The sequence below is a fragment of the Equus asinus genome, chromosome 15 (assembly GCF_041296235.1).
Source record: "Equus asinus isolate D_3611 breed Donkey chromosome 15, EquAss-T2T_v2, whole genome shotgun sequence".
In the NCBI taxonomy this organism is placed as follows: Eukaryota; Metazoa; Chordata; class Mammalia; order Perissodactyla; family Equidae; genus Equus; species Equus asinus.
The window spans coordinates 9232049-9247692 of record NC_091804.1 but is presented as its reverse complement, the minus strand read 5'-3'; the positions used below and the strand labels follow the sequence as shown (position 1 = coordinate 9247692).

The window sequence follows — 15644 nt, the reverse complement described above, 5'->3', positions numbered from 1 at the left end:
GAGCAGTATCTTATATTTGGGTGAAACTTAGAAATCCAAAAACCAGTCAAGGGATGTTCTAGGTAGAATAGTAAAAAGTCATATATGCAGTGAATCAGAGTTGACTGTTCACGCCACTCCAAATTCATTTTAGATTCTTTAAAGAAGTGTATCCATATTGCTAAAATGCTGCAAAATCCAGAGTGTCGTGTTTTGAGGGCCTAATTAGTAAGTTCTTTTTGGGGTTGATACTTTAGACTACAGCAAGGATGGTACGATTCCTTCAGAGGTTTACCCATAAATGAGATTGTTTTCTTAAAACCTACTCATCTGATACCTGTTTGTCTTACCAAAAATTCTATTTTCTAGTATCAGGAAGTCATTTTGGGAAAAAAAATAAGTAGTGTAAATCTATTTCCAAGTTCTTGGGGAAAACAGTGAGACCATACTTGATCTTGAAAATTGAGCAAACCTTGCTTCAGATTGCTACTCTGTGGCACATTGAAGAGCCTGGAGCTCCCAGCTGGGTTTCCAGGCCTCATGTGCTGAATAGCATTCTCATACCTTTAGGCTTCCTTACATCTTTCAGCTTTCTTACATCTTTAAGTAAATAAGATAAATATAGGGAAAGAAGACTTAACAAGAAGGCCCCTGAGGAGCAAATAGTATGTGACTTATACAATTTAATCTTCACAAGAGGGCAGCCTTAACCCCAAGTTACAGGTGAAGACATTGAGGTGTAGAGACATGTTGTGCTCCCACTGATTGCCATTTTCATGGGAGGATGCAATATCTGGTAGGTCTGACTCCAAAACTTCTTCTTTTTTCCTTATTCCAGGGTTTCTCTTAAACCAATTCCCATGCCTCTGAATTACTTGATGGGTATGCAGAATTTATTATGCATATGATATTTTTACCCCGGACAGACAGTCAACATGTGAAGCCATTTTCTGAAGACAGCGAAGACCTAGCATAAGAATAAAAACTACTGAGTGCTCTGCATCCTCAGTGAGATTTCCAGAAAGGCGCATGTTCACCAGCACTATCAGTTCTCACTCAATTCTATCAGTCAGATTTTTCTACATTGCAGACAAGTTGAAAAGCCCAGCAGCTGACAGCAAATAGGCTTTATTCTCTTATTCATGGTTCTGTAGGTTGGCTGTTGTTTCACTGATGTAGGCTGAGCTTGGCGTGGCAGACCTGGATTCCAGGCTTCTGTTGGGGCTCAGGTCTGTTCTACCTATCTCATTTCAGGAGCCAGTCTGAAAGGGCAGCAGCTACCTGGAACATTCTCTTTTTATTCTAGCAAGTGCTCTTAAAGCCTCTCTCTGCTCACATCCCATCGGCCAAAGCAAGTCACATGGCCAAACTCAATATTAGTGGGGCCGGGAAATAAACACTCCACCCACAGGGACAGGCTCTACAAAGTCAGATGGCAAAGGGTATGGCGAAGAGGAGCGAAGAATTGAGGTCAGTTGTCAGATCCAGCACACTCAGAAACTAAACTATCAAAAGGAGACCCAGCAGTCTAATGGTAGCGTTACTGCTCACATCAAACTTGAAGCTATGTCTTCTGTCTCAATATTGAAATTTTCAGAACTTCTCACTTGATATCTTCTGGAATGTCTTTGAAAATGATTTTCAGGACGATGTCCTCCAGTAGGCTTTAATTATTCAAATAATGTATTTTTGATCACAAAGGTTATATCAAATAATGTGTTATGTTTAAGCACAATCTTAGTCCATAAGATTGCATTAGCCTCCATCTCAATCAGCAAAGGAGTGGATGACATTGTAAATTCTATCAAACTAACTGGACCAACCCTGTATAGGAAAACCTCACATGTTAAAATGGAGAAGCTGGTTCAGACAGACCTCAGAATGTAGAACGTTATAGCCAAGGTCTGTCTTGACATTCAAATGTGAAGAGGACAAATTCTCCACGTGAGTGTTCATCATAGTGGAGTTGGTTGGTCACTGAGAAGACTTTCAGAGGACTTCCTGGAGTTATGAGGGCAGTTTACAAACTCGGGGAACTTGACTAATCATTGAAGACTAAAAGCCAGTAATCAGGGGATTTGGAGACTAACTGATCTTCTTCCATGTTGTGGCGGTTGGGGATAATGCTGCTGGGCACCATGATAGTGGTATTCAGCATGGCTCCCTCAGGAGAATCTTGTACCTGCCTGTGCAGGGGGCAGCATACAAGCTTCTTGGGACAGAAGTGGTTTAATGCTTGTGGGTCAGTGACAGGTAAAACTAAGAGACCCTGTATGCTGATGGGTCCCCGAGAAAGGCCCTGTGCTTTGCCCCATCTTGGAGGTAACAGAACCCCAAGAGGTGTTCATTGGGCCTAAAGCCAAGGGGACTTAGCTGTCCTTCTCCTAGGTTATGCCTTTAGGTTGTGCCAAGGTCACATGCGTGGGGGGAGTCTTGGCCAACGGGCACCAGAGAGCAGCACAGAATTAGTTCATTTCATGCCCTCCAGTGACAGGGCTGATTTTCCTAGGCCTCAGGTGGCATAAAGTCACTGCAGCACGCTAGGGAGCCACATGGAACACTGGACCAACTGGATATTTCCCATATTCCCAGAAATGGCATGGTACTTTATTGAGCACATATTTTGTTTTGAGCACTGAAGGTGGAAAGGTGAATAGGACAGATGAGGGTTCTCCCTCATGGAGCTTATATTCCAGTGGGAGAGACACATGGCAACCAAGCACATGGGACAGACATCATTTCAGATTGTGATAATAGCAGCAAAGAGCACTGCAAGCCAAAATTGGGAGTTTGGACTTCGGTCATATGTGTGGAAGATCTCCTAGCGTGGACGTGACATGGTATGCTTTATATTTAGAAAGATCACTGGCTGCCGGGTCCATGCACCATAGAATGCCACCAGTTCAAAAAGTAAAAACCGCACTTTCACCTCTCAGTAGACCCCAATATCAATCTTTTCTACTCAAATGTGATGTCCTGAATGAACTCCCTTGATTACCCTTGTAGGAAAAACGTTCTTTTAAAAAAGAATTTTAGAAAAATTCTATTCCAGGGGAGTCTATGAGATTTTTCATCTCCCTTCTCAGGAGACTTACTCAGGGGTAGTAGGAACAGCTTGCATAGAATAGAATTTGTTTCACGAGCCATTTCTCAGGTCATTATTATAATTCCTTAGGCAAAAGATGATTTTAAAAATACCTCAGAAATAGACGTTGGAGCTTATAAGTTTGAGAAGCTGATGAAGCTTGCATAGATTGTAACCTTGTGTCCCATAAAAATGCAGCTCATTCATACCTGCTTTGCAGAGCAGAGGAGACAACTTGAAAGGAAAACTTCATGTTTCACAATTTTTTAAATAGATGAAAGCAAGAGTTACTCAAGGCCGAGGCTGAATATAGTAGAATTTATGGGGTATCATTTGCTATGGCACACATAATGTCAAGTGAAATGAAAGAATGGGTTTGAAGAGATTAAAATGATAAGAAGTACAGAATTCCCCTTTTCTCTTCTTAGATTATGACTAATTCTAGAGGCCCTGCTAGGAAAATCAGTACTAAGTTGAAAAAAATAAAGAGAGGGGTAAGGCAGAACCACTGCGAGAGGTGTGCCATCACAGAAGTTGTGTTATGAGCCAGGGAGCTTCAAATTTACAGGTTCCAGTTGTGTCTGGAATGATAGTATCTAAATCTTTAGGAGTAATTGTTCTGTCAGAACCCAGCTTTTCTACATTCCCAAGGGACTCCTTGGGCCCGCCCCCCCACCCCTACTCTGTAAAGAAGATGTTAAATGGTGGACTGGATGTTGCCGCAGTTGCCCCAGGTCTATTGAGTGTGGCCTGTGCAGGAGGCGTTTTGTTCCACACTCTGAAGCAAGCTTTCTGACTATAAGTCTTCCAATTTTATTCTCTTTCTTTGGAGTTTGAAACAGTGTTGTTCTGGTACTGGAGTCTTTGAAGGAGAGGCACTATGGTATGTTCCATCCATCCCATGGAGATGTGAGGATGAACAATACGGCAGGCACTGGGCTAGAGCATGGGTGGAGGGAAATCAGGCAGACCCAGGCTTGGGTACTGGCCTTGCCCCCTGCTTAAATTCTCTGAGAGCCACTTTTTCTCTTCTATAAAATAGGAAAAATTATATACATCTTAAAGGGAGTTTTGGGGGTTTGGGCTATTTTATGTGGAAGCCAGAGGTGGAAGGGCTCCTAAGGACAGCGTAGGCTCCCACCCCATGTCTACCCATGGCCACATGCATTATCATTGCTTCCTCTTCAAGCAGATGCCAGTCCAAACCACATTAGTGAGAGATAGTGAGTTTACTAAAGCTATATGACACAGTCAGACTATACTTTGCACACGTCTTGGCAGTATTTAACATAAATCCAAATTAATCATCTTTGACCCCTCCCTCAGTACACTAAAGTCACCGTCCATTCACAGGCCAACTCATCTTCATTCTTCTTTTTATTGGGCTGTTGTGAAGATTAAATAAGATACTGTATGTAAATGCTAAGTAGAATGACTGGGGCATAATAATTGCTCAATGAATCTTAGCAGCAGCAGCAACAACAACAATTTACTATTGTTCTAAGATTTCTGTCTAATGGGGCCAGGTTTACATTGCAAATGTGAGCCTGGCCTATGTGACTTCTACACTCCTCCAAAGTAAAATATTACAGTTATGCTTCGCTTAACCACGGGGCCATGTTCTGAGAAATGCGTCATTAGGTGATTTCATTGTTTTGCGAACAGCACAGAGTGTGCTTGCACAAACTGAGATGGTATAACTCACTACACACCTAGGCTCTATGGTACTAATCTCATGCGACCACTCTTGTATACATGGTCTGTTGTTGACTGAAGTCTCCTTATGTGACGCATGACTGTATTTTGCTTTTACGCCAACAACCAGTGAGCTCCCCAACTCTTTCCCCACATGTCATTAAGTAATTTATAAAACATTTCTCTACTGTGCATGTGCCAGAGATTACAACTAGAAAACTTTACAGCAAGGGTGCTATCAAGATAAGACATGACTCCTCATTTTCTCAAGTTCATGAATGTATGTTGATTGCTGTCGTAGTTTGGCTTCCCCCAAAAGCAGATTCAGAGGCAAGAGTTTGGGGGAAAGTAGTTAATTTGGGAGATCATTTCAGGACACGGGGTGGGCAAGAGAGATAGATAAAGAAAGGAAGCCAATAAAGAATGTGTTATTGAGCAATTTGCCATTGTGGACCACTGGAGCTTAATCCCACTGGGAAACTGCATAGAGCATGCAGCCCAGCATTGTCCCACCCAAGGGCGAGCGAGCTGGGGCATTTGTCCAACAACTCTCGTTAATCATTGGTTGAAGAATACTTGTGGTGGCCTTGATTCCCTGACACTTTGGACCTGACCCACATATAGGCAGAGTGAGCTCTGGACACCAGAGAGAGCCCTCAGGTAAAAGGCTGCAGATGCTGATGGTTGTAAATCAAGCCAGTGTGCAAGGATGGCACATACCAAGGGGACATATATGGGGCATTGTCAACATCTGCTGTGTTACTCAACTTATTAATATGCCACATTATGTATATATACATATATGACAAAACCAGCCTTGTCCTTCTAAACTACTGCTCAGACTCCACCATCTTAGTGACAGGCTGTGGACACCTCTCTGTTGCCTACTGCAGTGCCCTTTTGCTCTCCTGAGGGAAGCCAATGGCATCCTCTTTAGCATTCCACTGCCGTGCTCACTGCAGTAACAGGGGCCAGTGTCACTCTTATTACTTAACCTGTTTTATCTTTTGTGAAACTCAGCCTTTAGCTAGAATTGTCTGAGTGGTTGCTCTAGCAATTGCTTAACGGTGAGGCTCCTTCAGCTCATTTCTCTCAAGTAATTTGATTTCATCATGCTATCAGAATTGCTTTTATGGGTTAGAAAGAGGCCTAGGGGGAGGGGGTTGATGGAAAGAACTTTTGAAAATAAAAAAAGTAATTCATTGCCTTATACTTCCCCATGCCCACCACACCCGCCATCTCTATCCCTCTGTCGCCTCCCCACCCAGGACAGAGGGATGTGTGTGTGTTCAGGGGGATTGATGAGGAACGTTTTCTGAGAAAAATGCAACTCATTTCACACTTTATCTCCTTTTACGGGAGCTTGTAAAGTATACTATTTCATGTCCCTTTGGTCCCCACACCAGAACTTTTGTGCCAAGATGGAAAAATATTATGGTTATACTCTCCAAAAAAATCAAGCAAAGCGTAACTTTGCATTGATAGTCAATGTTGACAATCCCAGTTCACCTGATGTTAACATTTCAATAATTCCTAAATGAGTAACACATCCCTTTCATTAGGACAGTCAGAGATGTTCATCGATGCTGAAAATCCCAAGTTTAATAACTGAATAATATTTTGGTTTTACTTGAGCTTGTGTGTGAATAGAAAAAAAGGCAGCATCATGCTTTCCTCATTTGATGGGGAGGGAGGGCTCAAAAGTGGATGTGAGTTTAACGTGTAGAGTTCAAAGGAGTTTGATGTTTTTAACTACTGCCTCTTAACTTCTGTTTATTTGTAGCAATTCAGTACCAATTTGGTGCTTATAGTCAATCTGAGGGCTAGTTAGCAAGGCAACCACTTTCTACGTAATATTCAGTGCACATGGTGTTTATGATTTCCTAAAATTTCCAGTATTTTATCACATCTTTGGGGCGAGTGCCCTACTGGGTGGGGCGAGAGTATGGACTAAACTCCCTTTGAGGTAAAAACAACTACAGAAGAAATTGTGCAACTGAAAATAAAGTGCTTCAGTGCGTAAACAGTAGTTTTTAGATTTATGAACTTTGCCTGCACATTGGTGTCTAGATTGTTTTCTTCTTACGACTACTAGAAAGGCATCCACAGTTAAAGCAGAGGTGGCTTCTGGTAACTGATCTCGAAGGGGTGTTGGGGAAAATGCAGGAGAGAGATGCCCTGGGCAGACTGTAAATGGTAGATGGGGTTAACATTTTAAAACATGGCTTAATTATCCTTGGTATTATGTTCAGGTTGATTTTTAATTTTTCGTAGTAAGAACCTCTTTGAAATAATTGATTTAAGGCGTTACCATATGCCTCTTTGTGATATGACAATCTGTAGCTACAAGCGGACCCTCATTTTAAGTTTAAAACAAAAGCTGTTCCATTGCTTCTGCCTCCAAAAAGGACAGTTTTGCTGGCAGAGTAAGTCATATCTATCTTGATTTTAGTAGAATATGCTAGAATTTCAGTAGAATATGTTTGGGTTTTATATCAAGAGAACAAAATTAGTTTCTACAACATGGGAGCCTATGGACAAAGTTAAAGGTATTGGGGAACCACCAACAGCAGAAAAAGAAACAAACAAAAAAACCAGAGAGCAAAATTGTGTATGGCAAGGTCAAAGCCAGATTCACTCCAACTCTGTTGAAAACATTCCAAGTCTTAAGTAATTCCAACGATTAGTTCAATGGCATAGTAGAACCTTCAATGAGTCATCATTGCTGTATATTTCTGCAATTTTATTTAAAAAGAAATATCTGCTTAATAACGGAGTGAAAGGAAAATGTCTGCCTAATAAATTATTTGATGTACCGTGGATGAAAACCATTGCAAACTCAACTTGCTATTTTGCTTTTTCCATCTTTTGTTTAAATTATTCTGATGTTCTGTTGACAGAATTTGTCCTCCCTTGGCTTAAGTACTCACTGTTTTGTAGGGAGAAAATAGGTGGGTCATAAAACTTTCTGAACTTCTAGCTATAAAATGTATTGATTAGCCTAAAGCTATCCTTAATGGCATTAAATGTGCTCAAGAAAATATAATCAGCAAGTACATCCTGACATGCTAACTAATTAAATACTTATTTTAAACTTTCATACACTTCTGGTGGGAGTGTAAATTGATCCAGCTTCTTTAGAAAACTGGCAGAATCTACCAGAGTTAAACATCTGCATAACCTATGGATCAGTAGCTCCAACTCGTGGGCATATACCCCACAGAAACAAGTGCTTATGTTCACCAAAAGCCATGTATGAGAATGTTCATGGCAGCTTTATTTATAATAGCCCCAAAATGGAAACAATCCAATTGTCCATCAACACGAGAATGGGTAAATAAATTGTGAATATTCATTCCATGGAGTGTAACACTACAATGAAAAAGAATGAGCTTCTGCTATATGTAGTAACATGGATAGATCAGGCAGGCATAATATTGAACAAAATATAGACAATAAGAGTGTACTTTGTATATTCATGTAGATGTAGTGTAAAAACAGACAAAATTGACCCATGATAATAGATGAGAGAATAGCAGTTACATTGGGGTAGATATTGACTTGGGAAAAGGCAGCTTTATGGGGTATGGGTAATTGTTACATGTATGCATATATTTGTACATATGTAAAAATTCAGCAAGCAATTTAAACACAAAAGTAAATAAAAAGAAAAAATCACTCACATGTTGCATAAGTCAATTTCACCATGTACAACAAAAGTTGATTTTAATAATCCATCCTAATGAATAGGCAGCTAAGCTTTGGAATGCCAGCAGAAGAACAGATTCTATGCACACCCGGGTGCACACACACACACCTCCCTGCATGCCTGGCCCTAAATTATTAATGGCTTGTTCAGCCTCATTGACCCTCATACTTGGAAGAGATTTTCTATGTCATCTAATTCAATGATTCATCTGAAGCTTGTCTGCAACCTTCCCTCTGGGTAGCCATTCTGCTTTTGTGAACAAGAGTCCCCCAGTGACCAGAATATGGTTGTGATCTCCTGAAGCAGACCTTACTGTCATCAGGAGCCCATCCCTGGGCAAAAATCTATCCTTGTCTATTTATCGATCTTACTTATAAGCTTTGGGGTCTAGCAGTTAAGTGGACAAAGGATTGGGATGTTGCTGTTTACTCTGAACATCATATTTTATCTTGTATATATATGTCCACTGAAAGCAGGCATATTTTCAGGGATATTTGTCTTTATTTTTCCCCCCTTTTAGTTAATTACAGCATATCTTCCCACCAGGAACTATGTTTTCTCATACATAGCTTCTCAATAGTTCTCCTCAGGAATGAAATAAGATAATGTGGATATATCCTTCTATTTTCACATCTTCTCAGAATCTCTTCACCCTCTCCATATTCTAGGGCTAAACACCCTTGTTCTCTCAGTAGTTAGCGTTTTCCTGCTGTCAATACAAAGATTCACAAGTCCACAATCCATTCACTCATTCATCACGTATTTATTGATCACTACGTGCCAGCACTGTCTTAGGGATATAGTGCTAACTAAAACCAGATGTGGTATCTGCCTCCTTAGGGCTTTCACTCTATTAAGATTAATAAAATATTTACATAAATAAGTGTAAAATTGCAACTATGATAAGTGCTGCGAGGGAGAGCTACATGGTGTTATGAAAGCATAAACATAGGGAGTCCTCAGTGTCAGAGAGGTGTTCCCTGGAGAACTGATCTCTGAGTAGAAGACAAATAAAAGTTAAAGTAATCTAGGAAAAAAGGAGAGAAATTTCACTTCAGAAAGAGGAAACAGCATGAGCAAGGCCTAATGGCAGGAAGGCAAGAGAGAACATGCTACATTCAAAGAACAGAAAGAAGGCCAGTGTAGCTGGCGTGGAGAAAGCAAAGAACGATGCAGCCTGATCTGAGTCTAGAGAGACAGGAGAGAGCCAGAACATTCAGGGAGAGATGTTCACATTAATGTGGGGAGTGGCTGGAGGACAGAGTAGGCTTCAAATGTTTGTAAAGGACATTCCTTGCAAAGTAGCTGAACAAACAAACTAAAGAGAGAACAGGTTTTGAGAGAGAACTGCTTAAATTAGTAATTTTGGAATGGAAATATTACATGAAGGTCCAGGGTGTAATCTAAGGACAAGGTGGAATGGAGGTTGTTGTCAAAAATGAGCAGGTCAAGAAACTGGCAGGCCACGTGCTGGGTGGGTCCTCTCTTGGATGTTAAAATCGCCCAGGGTTATGGCAAGCACTGAGGTGGAGATGAAAACCATAACTCAGTGCCAGAGGCTTTGATGAATGTGGGAAAGTGACCAAGAGGTCACAAATAATTGAGAACTGACCGTAGTTGCCATGGTTCTATAAGAACTTGTATAATTTTTCTGTGGGGAATTACGTCTTCTAAAGGTTAATGCTGATGGCCATTGCAACTGAGCATGATTACAGTATTTATTAGCTTTATATAGCTCTATAAATTTATGATTTAAGTACTTCTTAAACGTATGAAAAAGTTGGAGAAGAATTGTATAGGAAGAGAATAAATAGGGAAAACTAAGACAAAAATCTAGAAAGGCCCCTTGAAGTGTGTAATGCCAAGCTAAGGTGATAAAGTTTATTCTGTAGTAGCTGGAGAGTCAGCATAGGCTGCCATTGTCTTGTGTAGGGTTGTGGTGTGACGATAACTATACTTGAGGACGAATCACTTGGAAGCGGTGTGCTAGAAAGATTGTAGAAGAGAAGAAGACCAAAGGGGCTCAATTATGAGTTGACTGCAGTTGTCAGGGTGAGGGCTGATCAGACCTTGAATGATATCAGTGGGAAAAGAAGAAAAGGAAGAGGTGGTGTAAAATATTTCAGAGGGTCATGTCTTTAGGATTCACTTGCTGGCAGGGAAAGCAGTGAAATACGGTGGTGACTAGGAGAGAGATAAAGCTTCAGGCAGAAACCAGAAAGTCAGAGAGGAGGTTCATTTTGTGGAAGAATACACTTTACATTTCTGGTTCTGGAGCACATCAAGGGGAGGTATCCAGCTGATTACAAATGTACGTGCTAAACTCAGGGAAGAGGTGGCCTGAAAAAGCCTTCTGTGGTTAACTGCTAACCACTAATGCCCATCCTGGCCTCCTTCTTTTGCTTTGCAGCCCAGGGGGACTCCTCCTGCTTTCTTCCCCTCTTTACTTTCCCCCATCTTCTCCATTAATTCCTTGCTGCTCATAGCTTACTTATCGGGACAAAGTCTCCTCAGCTCCCCACTTTATAGCTCCCTTCCCCGAGCATTCTATCTTTTCCTAGAAACCCTCCCCTTTCTTGCTTAGTTCTCTTCATTTGTGTCCCCACATCCCTAATGCACTTGCCATGGGTTGCCTCTTGTCTATTTTCTCCCCCAGACCTTGGGCTTTGGAGGACAGGGACTCATTAAAAGTGTCTCTTTTCTGGTTCAATAATAATTTCCTCAATGAACTAGCTAACTAATTAACTAAGAAGTTTTACTAATTTTAAGGGTTTTTTACATTTTGAAGCCTTCATTTAAGGAAATGAATGGGACAAAAAAATTCAAAACAAATCCACAATCTCAAATGTTGTAGATGAATTTACAAAGTTTCGAGAACTTGTGTACATTTTTTGTATGACATTGGTTCTCTCTGGCTTATGAATAAAAATAAGTGGAGGTCAACCCTACTTTATTTTGTCCCCCTTCCTAATGCACTCTCTTAACAAAGCATGTAGGAAGTCAATCAGAAAAGCAACATTTATTCCTGGAAATGGGGACAAACACCTCCTCTCTCTTGCTCTTCTTCTCTCCCTCATTTTCTCTGAATGTCTACTAAGATTTGAACCATTAGTATGAACTATTGGAAGATGTATTTTCCTTCCAGTAAAATTGGGTCTTTTAAATCTCAGATCTCTCCATTTCAGCAACACGTCTCTCTTTCTACATCTACACAGACAACGTCAAAGAAGCCTCTCGGACTAGAAGACATCCTCACAGATGTGTTGATGGATGAGTCTGCTGCTGGTTAAAGCAGACGGTATAGAGGGAAAAAAGGGCTGAGTTTAGGATGTTTGAATGGCATACATTTAGTGGATGTTTCTAGAAAAAGGAGCCAAGGGAGATCAAATAGGTAGTAGAAGACAGGGAAGAAAGCAGTGTTGCAAAATCCAGGAGGAGAATCTGCAAACCCATAGAGAAAGAAAGTAAATTAATGGTTGCTAGGGGCTTGGCAAGGGGAGGGGAGATTGGGGAGTGACTATTAATGGGTAAGAATTTCTTTTTGGAGATGATGGAAATATTCTGGAATTAAAGGTGATGGTTGCACAACTTTGTGGAGATATTAAAAACCCCTGAATTGTACACTTTAAAACAATGAAAAATAAGCTTAAAAAAAAGACAATCCAGGAGGGAAGAGATTGAAACATGGAAAACTCAGTAAGCACATCTAATACTGGAGAAAATGAAGATTGATTGAAAGGTTATGGATTTGGTGATTAGGAAGCCAGTGATAAGCTTAAAGAGAGTTGTTTCAATAGAATAGTTGCTTCCATCTCCTCTTCTTTCTGCCGCATAAATATATAACTTCTGAGGTTATTCCTTCACATATTTCTATCTCTATTGGCAGAATGTCTGATGATTCTGCAAGTTCACAAATGTATGTAGTTTTTATAAGCTAAAGGGACATTCTGGATGAGATTTAGACATTCTGATTATGTGTGCTCATATTCACTGGGACATAGTATAAGTGTGTAGTTCTTGCTGCCCTTCTAAAACCAAATCCATCCTACAAAATCTGGTCTGTTCATGTTGTCTGAATCTCAAACATCATCTCAAATGCCTCTAGACGGAGCAGGCATTACCTTCTTTGAATTCTGATAATAGCTTTCAGTTGTCTGGTTATTTGGCAAGTTGTTTGCTCTGTCTTGTGTCAGTTCATTGGTGGAGTACTGCTGGCCTTGTGACCCTGGGTCAGCCACATGTTTTCTCTGAGCCATATTTACTCGGATGGTAAATTAAGGGTAATAAACCTTAATCTGAGGACTTCTTATGAGAAAATTATATGAAAGTGCTTTGAAAGCTACGAAGCAAATGTCAATACATTTTTAATTTATATTGTTGTAGAATTGAAGAGGCATTTAAATCTTTTATTGCTTTTTAGCTCTAAACTGGTATAGGACCAGCCCCCTAAATGTCTCGTATGTATGCTCACAGACTTCACATCAGTGTATACTTTACTAAGGCCTGTCTGGCTCAGTACTAATTTGTTGAATTGAATACTCTTTAAATGAGAAAAATCTAGTACCATGCCATGGTTGACTTCTCTATTGCCTTCTTTTATTTTTGGTAATATGTTTTATTCTGCTCTTCATTTAGGGTTCCCAAATGAGCCTGCTGCAGTCATTGCCCTCAGCACCATTAAGGAATGGCTGGCCAAGAATCACCACGAGGTAGGGGAAACAACACAATCAGGGAACATTCAAGATGATGTAATTTGATCTTCAATTTCAGAAAAGCAGATAAATTTATTCCATAAATATCAAGTAGACCTACTCATTGAGCCAAAGCTGGCCGACTATGCTTCATTTGGATTACATGGATGATTAACTATTTCCCTGTAATGAATTGACTGAAGGGATTATAGTGACTGGTTTTGGTGATAAAGATGGGCAAAATGATCAGATTCATTTAGCCATTATCTCAGTTTTACATCTTTGGATACTATGGGTTTTGTGTGCAAAAGAAAGAACAGGATGGATTTCATTTAGATTAAGAATAAAAGATCATCCTATGCTCTTTTCCTTAAAGAGTTAGATTATCTTTGTTGACAGAGGATTCCTGGTTTAGAGCATTTATTTCATATCCTGAGCTCTCTTTATAACTAATCACTTCTATAAAGTAACTTCCGAGTGTGAGATTGGAGTGAGTTCGGAGAACTGATAGCTAAATCATTACGATCAGGACTTTTTATGAAACTAATGCTTCCATCAGAGTATCCATCATGCCTGCTATTCTGCTTATCTAGTAAGATCTTTGGGATATGTTTAATGATGAACAGGAGAATTACTCAAGTAAACAAAGCAACACAATAATTAGAGACACTATGGAGGCTTAGATTTCAGAGGTTAATAGGTTTCATAAAATGCATAATCTTGTGCCTTTTTCTGCTGATTTTGTTTTTGCCCTCAGACATTCACATGAATGTTATAAAGAATTTTGTTCCATTTTATGATGGACCAGAAATTTAGCTTTCTCCTTGGGTAGGATATGGTTTATTTGGAAATGTTTGTGTATGGAAACAGGCTATGGGAGTTTCCTAATGAGAGATAGCTCTTGGTGCCTTTGTGTGTTTAAAGAAACAATAGTGTTGTTTTCCGCTAAATGCTATAATTTCAACATTTCTTAAGTGGGTATGAACATTGTTAATCTCAAGTAGAAGTAAAGGTCACATGGCCAAGCATAAGCATTTTGGTGCTTGCTCTTTCTTCTTCTCTTACTTTGAAAGGCATATGACAACTTCAATTTAGAGGGTACCTTTAATAACCTCAAAGAAACAGAATAATAATTTAAAAAACCTAAAATAGCCAGTTTACAAAACATGTATTTGACATGTACTATTTATTTTCATAAAGCTGTTGTGAAACATCTGTGATAGAGATTGTTATCCTTATCCTCATCCAATATTAAAAGATTAAATGACATACTCAAGACTTCAAATTCACAGAGCCAAGACTCTGACTTAGTTCTCCTGACTCCAACAGCCATTCCTCCTTGGAACGCTCTGGAGGCCAGGGAGAGAAGTTCAGGCCCTTGAAAGCTGGTGCCTTCAGTACGTCTCTTGGTCATAGTAAATGCTCTTCACCTGGGCCATCTACTTTGCAAAAATGTAGAGTGTTTGATGAGTAAAAGTTGATAACTGAGCTAGTGTATTGGTGCAAATCCATTATTTTCACTAAAATAATAATCCAAAGATATTCCCCACTGATTGAAGTTCAGATGTGTCATCTTGGCACGTGATGGCAATACAAATAACCGCACAAATCATCAAGGAGGTGATAATGAAGAGTAAACATACTGATTGCATTTACAGCTTTTTGGTGAATTCTACGGACGGACACTCTTCTAGTTAAATTATTCAGAAAATTATTTTCCCTAGAAATTTGTCAGCTTAGTGTTTCCTACTTAATGGTTTTGCTCCAATTTTCTTACTAGCCTACTCTGTCTTTGAGTCCTTCTTTTGCTATCATATTTTTTTTCTCATTTCTTGGGTCCCTGGTAGGAAATTTACATATTTTGGATTGAGGAACACATCTTAGTTGTTGCCATTGAAACTTCAAACGTATCCTGTGTTGATTCTCTCTTAAAAAGCTCTTTGTTTCAATGTGCATTGGCTAATTTAAACAAGCTAATTTGAACAAGTCAGGTTTTACTTAATAAATGAGTTATAAGTGGTACGACATAGATAAAAGCTATACAAACTGATTATATAGCAGTATTTTTATTTATTTTTGCTATTAAAAACAAAATAGGTTAAGGACTGATGAAAGAGCATTACTTCTTATTCAGTTGTCTCTTCATTTCAGTATTGTTTTGACATTCTGATTGTTTAAACTATTTATTCATTAATTCACTCACTTCATAAATATTTATTGAATTCCACTAAGCACCAGACACTTTCCTAGATACCAGAGACGGAACACTGAAAGACAAAATCCTTTTCTTATCATGTTCATAGTCTAGGAAGAGAGAAACATAAACTAAGCAAATAAAGAAATGAGATAATTCAAAGAGTACTTTACAAAATCAAACAGGGTAGTTGGACAGTCAGTTATTGGGGGATGCAGTTTTAGATAATGTAGAGACTGTTCTGTAATCTTGGAACAAATATTTGTCTGATGGGAGGGAGCAAGCCAAGCC

General features: G+C 39.5%; 1 protein-coding gene across 6 annotated transcripts in view; it reads left to right on the top strand.

Moving 5' to 3' along the window:
- MACROD2 (mono-ADP ribosylhydrolase 2) overlaps nucleotides 1-15644 on the top strand; it is a 1879180-nt gene that overhangs the window by 1356555 nt on the left and 506981 nt on the right. For all 6 annotated transcript variants that reach the window (XM_070485547.1, XM_070485545.1, XM_070485546.1 and 3 more), the window contains exon 8: nucleotides 13104-13177. In XM_070485547.1, the coding sequence (XP_070341648.1) occupies nucleotides 13104-13177 (74 nt within the window). The remainder of the gene's footprint in view (nucleotides 1-13103; nucleotides 13178-15644) is intronic.